The 16,538-nt window shown below is 36.7% G+C and overlaps 3 protein-coding genes across 3 annotated transcripts; 1 reads left to right on the top strand and 2 right to left on the bottom strand.

Moving 5' to 3' along the window:
- Window positions 1-274: 274 nt before the first annotated feature.
- On the bottom strand, window positions 275-6,122 carry LOC149678344 (acetylcholinesterase-like). Its single transcript, XM_089835847.1, has 4 exons — window positions 5,033-6,122; window positions 4,170-4,533; window positions 3,688-3,848; window positions 275-1,629 (listed from the first exon to the last, which is right to left on the bottom strand). The coding sequence occupies exons 1-4, from the start codon at window positions 6,120-6,122 to the stop codon at window positions 275-277; spliced, it is 2,970 nt and encodes a 989-aa protein (XP_089691973.1).
- A 4,282-nt stretch (window positions 6,123-10,404) lies between these two features.
- Window positions 10,405-13,767, top strand: LOC149678343 (uncharacterized). Its single transcript, XM_089836319.1, has 5 exons — window positions 10,405-10,714; window positions 11,273-11,417; window positions 11,824-12,047; window positions 12,558-12,838; window positions 13,436-13,767. Exons 1-5 carry the CDS (start codon window positions 10,472-10,474, stop codon window positions 13,749-13,751), a joined length of 1,209 nt encoding a protein of 402 aa, XP_089692445.1. The 5' UTR covers window positions 10,405-10,471; the 3' UTR covers window positions 13,752-13,767.
- Window positions 13,768-14,336: 569 nt separating this feature from the next.
- On the bottom strand, window positions 14,337-15,368 carry LOC149678342 (uncharacterized). Its single transcript, XM_089836320.1, has 3 exons — window positions 15,072-15,368; window positions 14,724-15,004; window positions 14,337-14,559 (listed from the first exon to the last, which is right to left on the bottom strand). The coding sequence occupies exons 1-3, from the start codon at window positions 15,297-15,299 to the stop codon at window positions 14,337-14,339; spliced, it is 732 nt and encodes a 243-aa protein (XP_089692446.1). The 5' UTR covers window positions 15,300-15,368.
- Window positions 15,369-16,538: the final 1,170 nt, after the last annotated feature.

The raw sequence follows: 16,538 nt of genomic DNA, 5'->3' as shown, positions 1-16,538 counted from the left end.
AATGTACACAGATTATGGATTCCTTATAACACTTTAGCGTTATGAAGGATAGGGTTTTTAAAGACTACGCTTAATTATTTTAGTACTGTGAAAGGTACAACCGTGTAACATTTATAGCACTGGCAAATAATTAAATTTTTAAACTTCGTGCTTTTCATTCAAATTGTAGTTTAAATGTTAGTTTCTCCGAAATAAAATTCATTTCAAAAAGTACACTAACGGGTTTTCCTTAAAATTTATTTGAGCCTCGTTATAACGAAAAAAAAAACATGTCTTACCCATGTTTTGCAAAATTCCCAAAGTATCGCATTAGTCGTCTAGAAAGTTGTATTTCATCTTTACCCTTCAAGAAGTTTTCGTTACCAAGTAGAAAGGGTAGTTCGCATGCATGATAGGCTCCCATCCAAATTGGTTTATCGGAATATAGAGGCATATGTGTCCATCGGTAAAAATAGACATTAACACCAACTTTGGATAGGTTATCAGCCAATTCATAGGCGATACAAGTGAACCCTGCATCCGTCGCGACACTAGCTGCCAAAGTCTCTTCCTTAAACTTGTCAATATTGTTGCAATGGTCCTTGTAATAGTATCTAATTGATTGTGAAGTATCATCCGTAGTTTTTCCATGGTTAATTTCCATTAAGGTTTTAAGCACGTTAGTCACTGAAACGTTCTCTTTTTCAAGTAAATTATGAACGAAAAAAGCACCATCGTTTGAAGACATGCCTAAAAGAATATCTTTCCCTTTTAAACTTTCCAATGTTGTCGGATTTTCTAACGACAAGCTTTGTTGAAAAACAGTATTGTGAGTTCCACCATGAAGGCCTTGTATCGAAGCTGAAGCCCGAACCAAGTCAGAACTATTTACGTTCCTCAGGCATTGTATTGTCGACTTGATGTTGTTGAAATCATTTCCGCAACCAACCTTAATCGCTACTTCGAAGCTTGCTTTCAGAGCGTAAATTTTTCTGCACTCCTTCACTTTACTATCAAGAGGAATAAACCCACTCATTAAAATTGCATTTTTGAATAAATTCCTTGATTTAAGATTAAGCAAGTGATACTCGGTGGAAAATGACCCGGAGCTATGACCAATTATAGTAACCTTTTCGGGGTCACCGCCGAAGTTCCTAATATTGTTTCTAACCCACTTCAAAGCCATTTCCTGGTCCATTAAACCCATATTTCCCGGGCATTCATCGTCATCCAAGTATAGAAATCCAAGTGAGTTCATTCGATAGTTCATCAAAACCACAATAACGTTTTCCATTGCAGCTAGTTTTCCGAAATTATATTCCCTAGTGGGCCCCATCCTAAAATCGGTGCCATAAATGTACACCATGACGTCCATGTTATTTTGGTCTCCTTTCGGCACCCAAATGGTTAAGTGTAGACAATCCTCGGATGTCTCGGATTCTGTTATGCTAAAGTTGCAACTATACGACTCTGGCATTTGGGAGCAATACTTTTGCGAGTGCAGTGCCAACAGCGTTCCATTCCAGGGCGTTAGTTCAATTGGTTGTTTGAATCGCAAATATCCAATGGGTGCCTTTGCGTACGGAATTCCTTGGAATAATTTGACGTGGGCGTTGTTTCCCGTTGGAAGTGATATTAAGAAAATCCCGTCTATTTATACTCAATCCGAAATCGTAATGTTAAACTCTATGGAGCTTAACATTATGAGGTGGAAACATTTTCGCGACCAAGGGGGTACACTTTTTTCACAGCCTAACTTTACAGCACTAGCAAAGGCTGAAAAGGTATAGTATATCATTTCTCGTAGTGTAAGGTTAACTTGGCCTTTTTGTATAGGTTTTAAAAAAATATTTTTAAACCACGCGCTAGCTCACGCGCCAGCACGCGCTGAATTTCAATAAAAGTTTCAATTCAAATCTCGCGCTTAATTTCACCATTTTGATTCTCTAATTAAGTTCACGTGATTTTTTTTTAAACTCTTTGGGCCTAATTTTTGTCTTTGTAAGCCTAACGTTAAATGATCACAAAGAAATAGATGGAGAATTTTTATAATTTTCACATGGTTTCAACGAATATTTAGCATAGTGTGTTTTTATACAGTGCATTGTATTATCCGACCATTCCAATTTCCGAATGCAAGTTACGATTTAGTGAAATACTATATAATTAGTCTTAAAAAATTGGGCGAATGAGTTTCACTATTCCAGAACTAATTTATTCCCAAATAACGTTTCTCCCCGAAAAGGGACAGATATTATACAAAAACGAGTTTTGCTTCGCAGTCCTTAAAAAAACTGCATTTATACACAATCCGCGACACCTTTTCAAACCCACAAAGGGCCAGAAATTAGAAATTATTTTATGTATTGCAATTTGAAATGAAGTTTAATCGATATGAGAAATTTGCTTTTAATTGCGTAGTTCAAACATTTGTTATGATTAGAAATTTTACAACAAAAACGGGTATAAATGCGGGATTTCGGAACAAAGAGCTAAATCAAGGACTATTATGACTCGAGTTCGAATTGAAGATTTAAAACTTATACAAGATGTAACAACACGCATAATAACACCTTTTCTGAATGTATGATAAATGTCTGAAATACGACATTGCTTTTAAAACCACAAATCAGAATGAGGGACCTCATTTTAGTAGTAGTAAAGCGACATTTTACTCGAAATAAGTGTTCTTATCTCTTCCACCCTGAAAAACTAAAATGCTAAAAGCTCATTTTCTATTTTTTCGCTCTAATTATTTGACAGGGATAAGTTTTTAGGGGAACAGATTCTATATAATTTCATACGTGAAAATCTAAGCTCCCTTTATCTCGAAACGCCGCATTTATACCCGTTTTTGTTGTAAAATTTCTAATCATAACAAATGTTTGAACTACGCAATTAAAAGCAAATTTCTCATATCGATTAAACTTCATTTCAAATTGCAATACATAAAATAATTTCTAATTTCTGGCCCTTTGTGGGTTTGAAAAGGTGTCGCGGATTGTGTATAAATGCAGTTTTTTTAAGGACTGCGAAGCAAAACTCGTTTTTGTATAATTTTGATGTATTTTCCAACCACGTCTCCGTATGAAGAGCTAACAATTAATCTTTCATTTTCCAACGAAGTTGTTGAAATACCCGCAATAAATGAGAAAGCGAGTAGTGAAACGTAGCTTAACATTTGGTCCCTGGAACACTCGAGTGTTTTAGTCTTTTTTCCATCCATGCAAAACGTTATACTCCAGCTTCCTGGAGCAACGTTCAGGCAAATTGTAGTCGTAAAGCGGAAACAGTATACAAATATTTTTTCTAATACTTCCGTGCCTAAATTTTTCGCAACCGTTAGCGCCACTCAGGGATATCTTTTGCAATTACAAAAAAACGTAAGCTTGACACTCAATGAAATACGTTACCAATTTTTGCTGGCTCAACTTTTTGACCCATCTAGTTGAGTCAAAAGTTGTATCGTCTGAAAAAGCCTTTAGTTTATATTCACAGTAAACAATAATATATATACTAATATAATATAATATAATATAATATAATATAATATATATATATAATAATATATATTATTAAAATTCGGTATAAAATCTGATTTATTCATCGTAAATATAGACAAATTTGATTGGTTTTAATTTGGGAATAACAATAATCGTGTTCACGTGAATTTTCCCCAAAGTAGTGGATAGTCATGTTTCCAAAAACGACACTGCTCTTCGCGAAAATGTCCGTAGGCGGCCAAAGATTGATAAAGGTCTATGTCTAGACGTCCCTTATTTTCAAATGTATACACCGGCCATGACTCGATAAATTCAGTAAAGTTTCCGATTTCGTCAGTAGTAGGGAGATTTTCTATATTGGGGTCACTGTAAGGTGAAAAAGATTGAAATGTTTAGTAAAATACCGATTGTAAATCAGGTAGGATTAGGAACACAGCCTATCGCAAGTCCCCAATCCTTATTGGAGTCAGACTGAGCGAAAAGTGAGCCCCTGAAATTCTAAAACAAGGAAATTGGCAAATGGTGTAAGACATATCGGCGTGCTCAACTTGTTTAGACAATTTCATTAGCCTCCAATCTAAGAACGTTAAAGAGCCTTTATCTAGCAGAAGTGTAGTTTATAGGTAGAAGTGTGCCTTAGCTGATAATGTAAAAGTTGTTCTAAGTTCAATAGCTATGTTAACTTACCCGTATTTTGCAAAGCTTCCCCAATATCTCATAGTTCTTTTAGACAGCGCGACTTCGGCATCATTTTGAAGATTTTCACCCATGACGAAACCCAACTCGTCTCCATGATCCGCTTGAACCCAAACTGGCAATTGGGATGCGAGTGGTCTGTAGTTCCATTGAAACAAGAACGTCTTAACCCCAGCTTTTCCTAACATGTCCACCACCTCAACTGTTGGGCACGCGAAGTTTATGTCCGTTCCAAACCGGAGTGTCGATTTTTCTTCCACATAATCTTTTATCGCGTTACAATGGTCTTTGTAATAGTACTTTACTGATTTTAGCACGTCGTCGTTAGGATCTTCCAAATAGCTTTTGGCGAACTCTAGAAAAATAAAGATTAACGTGAAAATAACTTTAGGTCAACTCTTCTTTTCAAAATCAGATTTTCAATAGGGATTTTGGTGAAAACCATATTGCTGAAAGAACCTTCATTTTTGACAATTGCTTTAAGGTAAACGTGATGGGCTATAAGGAAAATATCTCGAAAACTTTTGCCATGTTATAGAGCGTCGCTATTGAGATAAATTTGAACTAGCAATATACTATAGGAAAGGTACTGTTACCGATTTCAAGAGATGAATTATAAAATTATGTGCCTAACTCGGTCTAAATATGTACCCCTCTCTTGGGTATCTCTCGGCATGGTTACGGATACAGTTTTCTGTACCCAATTTTTGCTTACGTTTGGGCATAGTTTTAATCTTAATTATAGAGATATCTCAAAATGTGTAGTCGTGATGTCACTCAGAGAGAATAGGGTACCAAACATGGCCTTCTACTGGTCATCACAAATGAAATAGTGCATTCAAACAAACACCTACCTTTAAAAATATCTTCTGGTGGTATTTTTCGTTGTTTCATCATTAAAGTCACCAAAAAGGCGGTATCATCAGACGTAACTCCAAACATCACCTCCTTATCTTTTATGTCGTTCACTGTTGTAGCTGGATTATCAAAAACTATTTTGTCATCAACCACTGGTCGGTGGTACATGGTAAAAATGTCACCCATTGTTGCGGACGCCGAGGCCAGTAATTTGGCATCGACACTTCGTAAACATTCCAATATAGATTTTTTATTAAGTATGTTATCTCCACAACCGACAACTTCAGCGACTTTTAAGCCTTTCTCTAAGGCCTTCTCACGTTTATCCGAGGCCCAAGGTGCACCAGCTGGACCGCTTTGTACAATGACCCTATTGAAAAGATCTTGTCCATTACGATTAAAAAGATGCAGTGATGTAGACACAGCTCCGGCGCTGTGTCCAAAAATGGTAACTTTATTTGGGTCTCCACCGAAACGATCTATGTTGTTCTTAACCCATTTTAAAGCCAACTGTTGGTCCATGAGCCCCATGTTACCTGGACATTCCTCGCTATCCAAGTACAAAAACCCAAGTGAATTTACTCGGTAACTCATGGAGACTACAATAACTCCTTCGGTTGCGGCGAAGGTTTGGTAATTGTAGGGCGTGGTTGAGCCCATCGAGAAACCACCTCCGTATATCCATACCATAACGGGAGCGTTTTTCTGAAGCGGTAATGGAACCCATACATTTAAGTAAAGACAGTCTTCGGAGGTACTTGTTCCGTTAGGGTCAATAAAATCGGGAATTAGTTGAATGCAGGAACTTGCTGGCTTCAGGGCTTCCACTTTACCAACCCACGGTGTTGGTTCAACAGGAGGACGAAATCGCAACTCGCCAATTGGTGGTTTGGCAAATGGTATGCCTTCGAATGTTTGAACGTAAGCATCTCTTGGAGTCGTTTCTGAAGGTATTGAAACTTTGACGTGTCTACCAACGACTTCCCCGTACGTTGTTATGACCGAAATGGTGTCCTCGGAAAAAGCTAGGTGTGTTGCGCATATCACTATAGCAATGGCTATCCGAAATAACCAAAAACTAAGCATTTTGACTATGTATTTTCAAAGGTGCAAACGTAATGGAACTGACTCGGTTGGTATTAACTTATTGTTACAATTAGCGTAGTTTTATTTGGAGTGGGTTGATAACGATCCTTGAAAAGGTGGGTAATCTTATATAGCTTCTTACCTTGACACGGGCCTCTGACTAGAAGTAGATTAATATGAAGTATTAACTGCGATTAGACTGTGGAACAAAGAATTGCAATATTTTCTCATTTACACCATGGAAACTAAATAGGTCTAAATGTTTTAATTTTTATTTGCACAAATCCTTCAATATCAAGTGTTCTTCAGACACACCAAATACGTAGCTCAGTTAAGTTTTAAATGAATATTAAATATCAATTAACTGGTAGAAAATGCCACCCTTGTCACGTGTTTTTTAAATGAGATTGTATTTGTATCTGGCTATTATGTTAATATCTAGTTTAATCTGTTTCTATTATGTAAAATTGGATAATAAGTTCTAAACTTCAAGAGATATGATATCGGTTTTCCACTAAACAATTGGAGATATAAAATTTATCTATTCACGATACGAGAGTAAATATAGGTTATTCTTTTTTTTTTCATTTAAATATTTTTAGATCACAGATTAATCATTTTGTAGGGTCACAAGTAACAATAATTGTGACACTTCTAATTGATGTAATGCTAAGTTTCTCAAGGAACTTTTTTTCCATGTTATGGATAGGGGCCAATTTGCCCCTAAATACTGTTACATTTCTACCTGCTGATAAAGTCTCATTAACGTTCTTTGGTTGGAGGCTATTGAAATTATCTAAACAAGATGGGCACGCAAAACGCGTCATAGACATGTTAACCAACAATTTAATCTAATCGACTAGTTAGAACTGGTATAGATTCATAACATTATGTAATATTTAAAACTCCAGGGCTAAAATTTATGCACGTGACCTCATTTTCTGTGTGTACAGAGAATCTGAGTGTTACAGCCCTTCGTGCTGACTTCATTCAAAGTATGTTAAAACCTTAAAACTTTTTTATTAGTAAGTTATTTACTCTCGACCGTTTATCGATAATAAAATAATATGAAAACACCATGCCAACAATGGTGGAATGATTCGTGCCGTAGATTTCTTGAAAATCCTAATGCAAACATTATCGACCTGTTTTTGTCCAAGCTGATGCATTGGAACTTAAAGGGCTACTTGCGTTATGATAGCGTTTTTAAATTTTGGATCGAAGCATTTTTATTTAAATAGAGTATGAAATAAAAAGTACTTAGGCATGTCTTATGAGTTGACAAATGTCGTTTGCGGTTCAAATAATCTTTGGCGACTTTCTGAAGAAAGCGACACTGTTGTGATGTAGCCCTGCATTATGGCATCGTGAGAAACGCCAGTCGCAAATCCAGCTACAGCTCCTTACCGTCAGAAATTGACACCCTCATGACGTCAACACTCAAACATGGAGCTGTTTCCATTTTCGAAATATTTTCGGTTTGCACATAAAAATTATCAAACAATTTTAAAGAAATTTCCATCTGTTCAGAGTTTGAATTTTCAGCGCAACACAGCTTAGCGAATAGCAGAAGTTCAAAAGTCTGATCTCTGTTATTTTTAGTGGCCCCTGATTGGTCGCGGATATTTTATTTTTCATGTAAAATTTCAAAACTTTGTTGCAAAATGGAGTTAGGCTTAGCGAATAGCAGAAGTTCAAAAGTCTGATCTCTGTTATTTTTAGTGGCCCCTGATTGGTCGCGGATATTTTATTTTTTCATGTAAAATTTCAAAACTTTGTTGCAAAATGGAGTTAGGCTTAGCGAGCTAAAAACCACAACTTTTGAAAATTTGGTATACCATTATGTTTTTACGCGTATTTTAAGACCGTCAGTCAACTAAAAAGAACTGGTTTTTCTATTTCTTTACCCCTTTAAAGATAACTATGAAAGATTGACAGGTTTAGCAAACATCGAATGCCGATATTTTTGCACTTAAATTTTTTTCTTTTGGATAAACTTTGTATAAAACTTTATTGATTATTGTCGCTACTTAGTAAGCTAAAGCGGTGGTTGAAGGTAAAATATTTTCCCTAAACCATTGAGTAAACAGTGCCTTCTACATCAGATTTAACTTTCAAAACACGTTTCGGTTTTCGTTCTTACAACTTGCAGGTTGTAAACAAGTGGTAGGTGAGTATGCCTTATTTTATTTTTATAACTAAGGCCCTTATTACTCTAATAACTTCCTCGAAAAGTTCAAGATAAAAATTTTAGAATTTGACGATATACTGTTTAAGGGAAAAGTAAAAAGCTACAAGAACGCGCTAGTAACTAACGTGGCCCTTGAAATAAAACGTGGGTCGAATACTATTTCAACCAGTAATACATAGTTTTCTTTTACTTGGAATCTTTAACAGGTAATTTTTTAAGCCTTTCTGCTTGAATTAAAGGGGAGGTGTGAAAAACGTCACCCTTGACGTCATGCATAATGTATTTGAACTTAGAAACCACGTGATATTGACGTAGTAGCGACCTGCGCCAAGACTGAGAGTCAAACACGAATTTACAAAATATCTCTTTGCGTTTTCTGAACGAGTTAACCTAGGGTTGACGGTTGTCCTAAATGTGTGAATAGCCAATGAAACGCGAGGAAGGAGGAGTGGGCGGTTTTACAAAGTATTAAGCCCTTCCCCTTATCGTGAATCAGATATTAGTATGGGGTTTATTGCCTCTTAAATATTCCAAGTAGAACAAATCTATGTATTCCTATTTTAAATTATTCAAATATTGTTTTTGTCTTTAATTAAACTAATCAATGTAACCCTCCTCCACAGGAGACTAGAGTAATAACACCCTAGGTCACTTTTGACCTTTTCCCCAAAAAATTCCGGATGTTATAGCTCCAAGGCTGTTAGCAGTTATGATCTAGTATTAGCGTGTCATGTTAGTTTTAGGGTCTTTGATCACTATCTCTACTTAAAGAGTTAAGGACGCAATTGACGTATATTATAAATTAAACCAATGAAGATATAAAGAAGAGGAGTGGAAGCTAGCAGCTTTTTAAAGGCGAGACACCTTCTCCCCCTCTCTCCTCCTAATATCTTCTTCACCATATTTAAACCAATAAGATGGTAGAGAAATGTGCACGCGCATACCGCTAACGTACCCTTAAACTTTCAAAGCGAAAACTGTTCAGCCCAGAGTTGTTACTGCCCTACTTTATGCCCTCTTTGTTTGCATTGGGGTAATTTGCTGTAGGTGAAGACTTTCAATCAAAAATAGCTCACGATTTAAGTTTGCTTAATTGAGCGTGTCGAGTGCGACGCCGTATCCATAGCAACATATGTAGTAGGATATAATTAGAGTGCATAGGAATTCTTAAATCGATTTGTTTTTGTCTTAAGAATCATTGAAAGCTAAGCAGCAAATGAGTGAAACGACCCGACGATATCTCAAGGCGGTAGCTGGTAAAGCGTGTCAAACTGAACAATGAATTCAACTGTACATGCAGGAATCCTAAGGATATGTCTTGTTCAGGTATGTTAATATAAATCACACAATTTAATAACCATTGCATTAATTCATGAAGAGAAGTAAACACCACAGGGGTGGGGGACATTACTTTCTTGGGTTATTTTTCCTTTCGCCAAGAAGCACCGCTAGAGGCAGTACAAGTTGGCTAGCCTCCAGCTTGTAGTGAACTCGGGCTCCGTCTAGCATTGCCTCTTGCCCAAGCTGATAATGTAAAAGTTGTTCAAAGTGCAATAGCACAGGCGTTTTCAGTTAATGTTTTTATTCGTAAAAAAGTCAACATTGTTATTTAGAGTTTTTGTTCAAAATGTCTAATCCTGTGCTATTACACTTTCAACAACTTTACATTACCAGCTTAGGCACACTTCCACCTTTAAACGTTCACATCTGCTAGATCAAGGCTTGTTAACGTTCTTAGATTGGAGGTTATTGTAATTGTCACAACAAGATGGGCAGGCTGATATGTCTTACTCCCCAAATGTGGAAATTTCTTTTTTTTAGGAGCTCGGCCATGCCTCTGTAACTAAATGTTTTAGACCCCATGTTCTAAGATACTTTTCACTCAGTCTGACCTAAAGAACACTCCCTTTAAATTATAGCATACTTATCAGAAACACCCTGTATATATTTATTATCCTAAAAAATGTGTAGCATTTTGGCAAACTTTGGTTACGATTAAATTATGTAAAAGCATATCACAAAATTAAAGAAAGACTCATTTTTACAGTTCCTTCCTTGGTCAAACATCGATTGCACAAATGAGTTCATCAAGACTGAAGGAATTATCTTTGACTTCCTGTCTTTCTACAAAAGGCTTTACAAATACAGTGCTGTCGAAATGCAATGCATCCCTTTGACGAAAAGTGTTCGTTTGAATAATGGTTCGTGGACGGGAACATTTGGTTTCATCCATCGGTGCGAGTGCGATATCATTTTGGTTCCGAGTGGAATTCTTTACGAGAGACAGAAGTATTTCAACTTTTCCGCTGAAATATTTGCGGCTCCAGTTTGGCTTGTTTCTGGTAAAATTGCTCCAGAAGTACGAAGTGCAGCTGCAGATTTTTTCCACAACAACAAATTTGTAAATAATATCTTATGTATAATAAGTAGTCTAGACACTGACCTTCATTGTATTTATGGTGTGATAGTTCAGCTAAGGTTAGGTTTGAGTGGGAATAGGTTTGGTTAGGATTAGGTTAGTTTGGATTTAGGTTTGGTTAGATTAGGTTAGATTAGCATTAGGTCAAGTTTAGTTCGATTAGGTTAGGTTAGCATTAGGTAAAGTTCGGTTAGGATTACGTTAGGTTTGATTAGCATTAGGTCAAGTTTGGTTAGGATTAGGTTAGGTTTGGCTAGCATTAGATTTAGTTTGGTTATGAAAAGGCTAGGTTAGGTTTATTCTAGGTGAGTTTAATAATAATAATAATAATAATAATACTTTATTTAGTAACATACGTTACAGGCAACCACCGAAGACCTAGGCCTGTAAAGTGTGGTTACCGGGACAGATACACATAGCTTAGGTTTCGGTTCCAATGGGTGCCAGGGTGAAAGTTTTCTAGCCCCTAGTCTCTTTAGTCTATTTACAGCCATTCATAAAATAGTTCACTAATCTATGAAAACGTTAACACCCAAACAGATGTTGCTGATGTGTCCTACGGTTGTCATCTTTCTTTCAATTGTGATAATGTTTACGGAAAAGTGGTTGAGCCGCAATCGTAACATTATTTCATTTTGGGTTATATTAAAGGATCTCTTATTCGATTTCCTGATGTTCCTTAAAAGTAAGTTTTACATTATCCAACGTTGTTAGAATTTTTACTTTTGCGCCGCCTTTAAGGCTGTGTCAGCTGGCTGGCTGGCTGAGGGACTTTTCCCGTTATTTCGCGTGCGGAAATTAGGAATTCAAAAATTGATAAACAGTATTCTGAACCGGCCATAGTTGACGCGGAATCAAGTATCAGTATAATTTACGTTATGAAATTTATGAAAAGGCCGCAGGGACTGTCGTGTATAGGAATGAAGCGCTACCTCTATGTCATCTATGCCTGTTATATTATCCAATTTTTTCCCTTAAGATTTGTAAATTTAGTACCACCAATATTGCTAATATTACTAATTTCACCACTAAAGACCCTCTAAATGGCGTGTAAAAGTTTAATCTTGTAAATGAATGCTTTCTATTTGCAGATACAGATCAAATATATTCTCATCTGAAATTAACACAGACAAAATTACTTCTAGTTAGTTGGAGATTTGGATTTTTCGTTTTAAAAATTTGGTTAAGCGCTACTATGAAGGCTGAAATTTCAACTCTCGAATCTAAATACATTGAAACCTACAGCGACATTTTGAATCAGCCGACTATTCAACCTATCGTATATAAAAATTCAGCATTTGAGTCTTATTTGAGGGTTTGTACCTTTGATTTGATCTATTGAATTTAAATCGTGTTTTGTTTATTGATACATAAGTTGTTTATACTTACTGACCGAGGGGTCCGACATTTACACGAAATCCCTTACGCTTCTCGCGAAATCTTTCACAAGAAATCACAAAATCTTTGAAGAAATCAAGAATTTACGAAATCAGAGAGGAAATTCCGAAATCTTTAGCAAAATAGTAAAATCGAGAAGAAATCACGAATTCTATGCGAAATCACGAAATTTCGTACGCTTTTTTGGGAATGTCGGACCCCTCGTTACTGACTCTGACTCTCCAGGGTCGCTATTACAAATGTTTTGACAAATAACAAGTTGGTGAGGCGAAAATCATGTTTTCACCTGGTAACATCTTCATTAAAGTATTTCATTGAGTGTCATGCTTCTAATATTTGTGTTACTTATGATTAAGATAAATGATATTTTTGAGTCAAGGGTTCCAATTTGGTGTACTAATTAATATTACAATTAACATGAATTTAGGATTCTGAAAATATTAAAGTAAAGTCGTTGTGGAAACAGATTGTAGAAACGGACGGTGTTATCGCTCAGAAAAATCTGAAATCTAAGCAACGTGATATCATAGACGGAAAAAGTATTTTAGTTCTGCCAAGTGATGGCGTGGTATCCGCTCTACCACAATTGTGTCGAGGTGTAGATAACCCTCGTTTGTACATTGGTCAAAAAGTCAGTACAACATTGTATTACGCCTTTCTTCTGGCCAAGTCTTTTCCCAGCCGAAACATCGAGGAATTAAATATTATGTAAGTATCAATAAAAAATGAGAGAGAGACTCCGCTTTGTATGTCTTTTAACATTTAGCCGGCACTTGTAACTTTAAAGGGACATGTGACACTTAAGGCCCTTTCAGACGATCCAACTTTTTGACTCAGCTCGATGGGTCAAAAAGTTGTATCAACTTGCCCAACTTTTGAAGGGAAAAGTGAAGTAAATCCTTCCTTTTCACACGACTAAACTTTTACCGCCAAATGGAACTTTTTAAGCGCCACCTATCTTGGCACTTACGAAATAACCCCCGAAAAAGGCTTTTTTTTTGTAATTCATTTTGATTGGCTGGAGAAATAAAATTAAAAAGTTGAGTCAGCAAAAATTGGATCACTGATCCAAGTTTTCCTAGCCAACCTTTTTGGTGACTCAACTCATCCAGCGTCTCTTCACACGATCCAACTAGTTGATTCAACTCGAGTTGACCCATCAAGCTGAGTCAAAAAGTTGGATCGTCTGAAAGGACCTTTAGTGCACTTTGTTTAGTTGAACCATCTTATCTATGACGACGCGACTAGCTCCCAGTAAGCAATGTCAAATATTTGTTTACACTTTAAACTTTGATGTATCGACAGAATTCGAATCTACACCGAGATTGGTTGCATTGAAAACTACATAAGAAAACAAATCACCGAATATTCATTTTGCGTTAGTGGAAGTGATTCCAAGGAAAATGTCTTTGCAGTCAACGACGACTTCTACTTTCTCTTCAATCTTTGCATCTTGAGTTTAATTTTAACTACGATCGTGTTCGTCCTTGAAATAATAGTGTATAGAAATAGCGTGGGTCAACGATATTTAAACCCTTGGCAACCGAGGTATAAAAAGTTTTCAAAGCATTCCTTAAAAAAACGAAGACAGATACTCTTCGATCGCACCTGGGAACATTAACACTTTGCTCTATTTCGTCATCAAATCCGATTACAAACGGTGAAATCGTTCTCAGTTTGACCTTCAAGAAAAATGCGCATCATTTTCTTGCCAAAATTTACCTTACGATCTGTTATGAACTGTCTTTTAATACAGATTGGTTCTGAGGAGAACTCTGACCACGCGCGTGATCCATGGTCCATAGAAGAGATGACTCTAAGAAAAAGGTGATCTCAATTTACCCATGGAACACTAAAAACGTTTTAGAGCACTCCGAGGGCCCTCCAAGCCGTACTATGGAATTTACTTTAACTGTTACGAGCAGTGCGCGCGCGAATTGAATCTTTGCAAAAGGTCTCTCGATCTTCATTGTTGACAAATATGTTAGTGGGACAACTTAAAATGATTACTTTATCAATGATATCAAAATGACTCACGTGTCAGGTGATATCAACGGCAGGTTAAAATGTCATGTATAGTCCATACATGATTGACAATAGCTTACTATGTACAAATATAAGATTTCATTATCGATCATAGCTTTCACCAATCACTTCCGTTCTAAGGCTCGATTGTAGAATATTACTAGTTCGTGTAATTTGTGAGTTAGTATCTTCTCGTGCACCCGTAAAATAAAAAAACTTCCAAAAGTGCGCACGATAATGACAGAAGTATTCCGTAAAACCACAGTTTGAAAATTGGTATAACGAAGTTCAAATCCTTCGGATCTTTGTTAAAGCCTTCGTTGTGGTATATCAATTCTGCCATTTCGAAATTTCTCTTTCGTTCGAAGAGATCCCCTTGGTTAGATTCGACAAACCTTAAAACTCTACAAAGCAAAATTTGTTTATTTCGTTAATTTGTCAACATTGCTTGTTAGCAAAATAGACGAAAAAGAGGATCGCAGGAAACCACCGGTTTTCGCTTTCAAACTCAGCATAAGTATGTTGCGACATCCTTCGACCGTCTTTTTTGATATTGGTCTGTACTCACCGATTTCGAAACACTTTCAAAATGGGTTTCGGTAATCGTTTGTTAAAGACTAGACCACAAAATAGGTAGCCAAAACGTTCCTTTCCGATGTAAAACACTTTTTCGGAGTTTTTAGCATTTCCAGATTTTAGTAAAGTTCTCAACATGTAGCTAATAAAACCTCGTTCCGTAAATAAAACGGTGTTTGCTGGACATTTTAAAATTTTATCTTGAGAAAAATCTTGCCGAGGCTCGAGTCGTTTATTTAGCATTCGGGATTCTTCGTTAACGTGTTGACTGAGCTAAATATTTTGCAAACAAATTTGGTGAGAAAACGATATTTACCAAAATAATTTTCGTAATACTTACGTTCAGTATATCTCTAAAAATATCGGTACTGTAGACTATTAACTTTTTATTTTTTAAGACATCATCGATTGAATCTATCCTCGTCGGCTTAAGTACCGTTAACTCGCCTTTTAAGTTGCAAAGATACGATTTAGCTATAAACGCGATACCGACACTCCAAAACGTCAAGAGTATCCGGATGTGTAGTGCTCCGACCAGCGCAGGCGCTATAGAACAATACAAATACATCAACTTCAAAACCCTTAAGTTTGAAATCTATATCTATATAATTATCTATATAAATCAAAGTCCTGACTGACAGACTGATAATCAACGCCCAGCCCAAACCGCTTGCCCTAGAAGGCTGGAAATTTGTAGGAACCTTACTCATAAATAGTAGGCCCGTGCTAAGAAAGATTTTTCCTATCCGCCGCCATCTTAATAAATGGAGCCCAGAAATGTAAAAAAATCTTCTCTATGCAACAAAGTCCGTGCGTTTCAAACGATTTCACTAATATTCAGTACACTGGTTTCCTTTAACCTATAGACGGGCTGAATTGTCTTTTGGGGTTCTATTTGTTGACATCCTTTTAAATGGCGGCCAGAAACTTAAAACCCTTCTTTATGGAATAATGTCCGCGTGAAAAGTAATAAAAAATGCATCCCTAGGGGCTGACGGACAACGCCAAGTGCCTTCGCTCCTAGGGTGCTGCAAAAATATTAGTCATCAGTAAAATCTACCCATCCTTTATAACACTTTGATGGAAGTTCTTATTACACGCGAGCGACGCCGCCGGTAACAGCTAGTGGCATAATAAAGTTGAATAAAATTGCGAGCCATTAAGTTTAGTTCCCATTTGACCGAAAACACCACCGAAACACGTTGTAAGTACGTCCGAGTAGATCGCGACGTAATTTGCAATCGGTGGTACAGAATTGAGTTTCACGAGACGTCATCACGAGTGACTAACAGCCGGCTGAGCTTCTTGGTCGAAATTTGGTCGTATGTGTGAACCAAACTAAAATATTGCCATCGAAGGCCCACGTAAAAGATTTTTTTGAATGCGGCACTATAGTTTTCGGTCAAGTGGGAACCTAGGTTTACCTTCAATTACGAAATCTTAGTTTAATGGCAGTAGAGATTGAAAAAGTTGTAATCTAGTGAAAGACCAAGGGACTAGATTTTTGCGACGTATTTAGCGCATCAGGACTTATACATCATTTGAGGTAGCAAAAATTGTTAAAGCATTACTTACGATTGAACAAATCGATCGAAAAATTGAAAACCTGTTTGAGAAACCCTTGTAAAATACGATGTGGAGCTCGCCAATGTAATTTTCTGTCGAAACACATCGAAACGAAAGACACGAGACAAATAGATGCCAGAATCCATTTCATAACGTCTCCGCCTAGACCATCATGTGGCAGTAGAACTTCCCCACTTTGGCCGTCACTGTTGTCTCGTTTAACGCAACTGAGGATCGATTG

The sequence above is a fragment of the Phalangium opilio genome, unplaced genomic scaffold (assembly GCF_054372755.1).
Source record: "Phalangium opilio isolate 3A_F unplaced genomic scaffold, DU_Popi_V2 ptg000042l_1, whole genome shotgun sequence".
In the NCBI taxonomy this organism is placed as follows: domain Eukaryota; kingdom Metazoa; phylum Arthropoda; class Arachnida; order Opiliones; family Phalangiidae; genus Phalangium; species Phalangium opilio.
This window is presented reverse-complemented; position numbering and strand designations above follow the sequence as displayed.

Coding starts and splice junctions, on each gene's coding strand:
- LOC149678344 (XM_089835847.1), bottom strand. CDS start 6,122: ATGCTTAGTTTTTGGTTATTTCGGATAGCCATTGCTATAGTGATATGC. Junction 4,534..5,032: donor ACCAGAAGATATTTTTAAAG/GTAGGTGTTTGT, acceptor TTATTTTTCTAG/AGTTCGCCAAAAGCTATTTG. Junction 3,849..4,169: donor GGAAGCTTTGCAAAATACGG/GTAAGTTAACAT, acceptor TTCACCTTACAG/TGACCCCAATATAGAAAATC.
- LOC149678343 (XM_089836319.1), top strand. CDS start 10,472: ATGCAATGCATCCCTTTGACGAAAAGTGTTCGTTTGAATAATGGTTCG. Junction 10,715..11,272: donor TTTTCCACAACAACAAATTT/GTAAATAATATC, acceptor ACACCCAAACAG/ATGTTGCTGATGTGTCCTAC. Junction 11,418..11,823: donor TTTCCTGATGTTCCTTAAAA/GTAAGTTTTACA, acceptor TTCTATTTGCAG/ATACAGATCAAATATATTCT.
- LOC149678342 (XM_089836320.1), bottom strand. CDS start 15,299: ATGTATTTGTATTGTTCTATAGCGCCTGCGCTGGTCGGAGCACTACAC. Junction 15,005..15,071: donor TTTTTAGAGATATACTGAAC/GTAAGTATTACG, acceptor CAAAATATTTAG/CTCAGTCAACACGTTAACGA. Junction 14,560..14,723: donor TTGAAAGTGTTTCGAAATCG/GTGAGTACAGAC, acceptor TTTGCTTTGTAG/AGTTTTAAGGTTTGTCGAAT.